At 72.6% G+C, this 1,866-nt stretch overlaps 1 protein-coding gene across 1 annotated transcript in view; it reads right to left on the bottom strand.

Moving 5' to 3' along the window:
* Nucleotides 1–1,866, bottom strand: part of TBC1D2B (TBC1 domain family, member 2B) — a gene marked incomplete at its 5' end in the record, with an annotated part of 4,808 nt that overhangs the window by 1,562 nt on the left and 1,380 nt on the right. The window contains 3 exons of the mRNA XM_004695659.2: nt 419–540; nt 1,108–1,293; nt 1,682–1,799. Of these exons, the coding sequence (XP_004695716.2) occupies nt 419–540; nt 1,108–1,293; nt 1,682–1,799 (426 nt within the window). The remainder of the gene's footprint in view (nt 1–418; nt 541–1,107; nt 1,294–1,681; nt 1,800–1,866) is intronic.

The raw sequence follows: 1,866 nt of genomic DNA, 5'->3' as shown, positions 1-1,866 counted from the left end.
GTGGGGCGGGGCCACGCGGGCGGGGCGGGGCCACCCACCCGCCGGGACCCTGCACTCGCTCTGTCCATCCCACCCTGGGTCTATCCCACCCTGGGTCCTTCCCTCGGGGCTAGGCCCTGCCTCTGGCCGGCCTCGCGCCAACCAAACGCCATTCTCTCGGCCGCCAGCCTGGACACAGACCCCACCGCTGGGCCTGTCCTGGGGCCTGCACTGCCCCTGGAGCCCCGCCGGGCCCCTCGCGCTGCTGCCCAGCCGCTGCCAGCGCTGGCCGCGCTCCCGTCACGGCACGCTGCGCCGCTCCTCCCAGGGGCAGGCCCCAGCGGCCACCCCTGGTGCCGGGTCCACATGGTGGCCACAGGACACGTCCTCTCGGGTGTGGCAGAACTGGGCAGGACGCGGGGGCCGGGCCGGCACTCACCGAGCGTCGAGGACGGTGCGCGTGAAGTACCGCAGGTACTTGAATATGGACGTGGAGTCCTGCAGCCTGAGGACCTCTTCTTCCTTGTACTTGAAAAGGGCCAGGGCGAACCGGAAGATGACCTGCGGGCGGGGCGGGGCACGTGGGCTCGGCGCGGGCTGGACCGCCACAGCAAGATGCTGTGTCCGTGCAGAATGGACTCTCCAGCACCCGCGCGGTGTCCCTGGGGCTCCCGGGACGGAACAAGGGCGGCAAATGCTGCGACCGTCCCTCCGGGGCCGGCAGGGGCGAGGTCTGTGCCGGCGGACCCGCGAGGGGCCAGGCTCTGCCCTTCAGAACGCAGCGTCCACTCGGCACCTCTGGAGCCTGGCCAGCGCGCGGGCTGAGCGATGAGGACCTCCGCTAGGCGGCCCTGCGCCGGCCAGGCCAGGGCACCCACCGCAGGCCAGGGCCCAGCCGCCCCTCGCCGCCGAGCCCAGGAAGGGCCTCTGCAGCCGCCCGGCAGCGGCTCACGTGGACACGAGTGGCCGCTGAGCGCAGCGTGCCCGGAACCCCGGGAGAAGCGTCCTCCACCCCCAGACCCAATCCTGGTCCCGGCAGCACGGCCCCTCTGGACGACCCGCCCTGACCCTCACACTTGGGGTGCGCGCCCTGCGCCCAGACCCCAGCACCCCCACCCCGCGCCCCACCTTGGGGCCCTCGTACAGGAAGGAGTCCCAGATCCGAAAGAGGACGTCGCTGACCACGCTGTCCACAAAGACCACCAGGAACCAGTTGAAGGTGATGAGCGTGTAGTCCACCTGGTGCTGCTCCAGGTGCGCGTGCACTCGCGGCAGCTTCTCGCTCATCAGGTCCCGGAACACGCGCTGGTCCACCTGCGGGCCAGGAGGGGCTGGGTGCACACCCCGATGCCCCCAGCGGCCCGCCCAGGACACTGGCTTTGCGTCCCTGGCCCCGCCCCCGCCCCAGCTCGGGCCCCGCCCTGTAACCCCACCCCGAAGTCCCGGCACAGGGACAGCTACTCGGGAGCACGATCCCAGGAGGGTGAGCTGAGCCGGGCTGGGGGGCCGGCTGCACCCCCACCTGCGTCCAGCCACCCTAGGGGCCGTGCGGCTGCCCCTCACAAGGCCAGTGTAGCTGGTCCCTGGGGCGCGGGGCCTGGGTCTTGGGGTGGCCCACGTGCTGTGAGCCGCAGCAGGGGACCTGTCTGTGGCCCCGACCACGGCCAGCTCGCACCGTGCCCCGACTGCGCCCGCCACACACCTGGGAGCCCAGCAGCGTCTTGGTGTAATAGTCGCGGGGCAGGAAGACCTCCACGATGGCCACCAGGCACCAGAAGGCGTCCTCCTGCTCCAGGTACAGCAGAGCCACCGCCGCCAGCCTGCGGGCGCCCAGAGTGAGGCGCGCACACCGCGGCCCCCAGGCGTGCCAGCGGCCAGGCCCCCACC

Source organism: Condylura cristata, unplaced genomic scaffold, assembly GCF_000260355.1.
Source record: "Condylura cristata isolate star-nosed mole 26May11 unplaced genomic scaffold, ConCri1.0 scaffold00087, whole genome shotgun sequence".
In the NCBI taxonomy this organism is placed as follows: domain Eukaryota; kingdom Metazoa; phylum Chordata; class Mammalia; order Eulipotyphla; family Talpidae; genus Condylura; species Condylura cristata.
The sequence above is the reverse complement of the archived record's forward strand: the minus strand, read 5'-3'. Positions and strand labels throughout refer to the sequence as shown.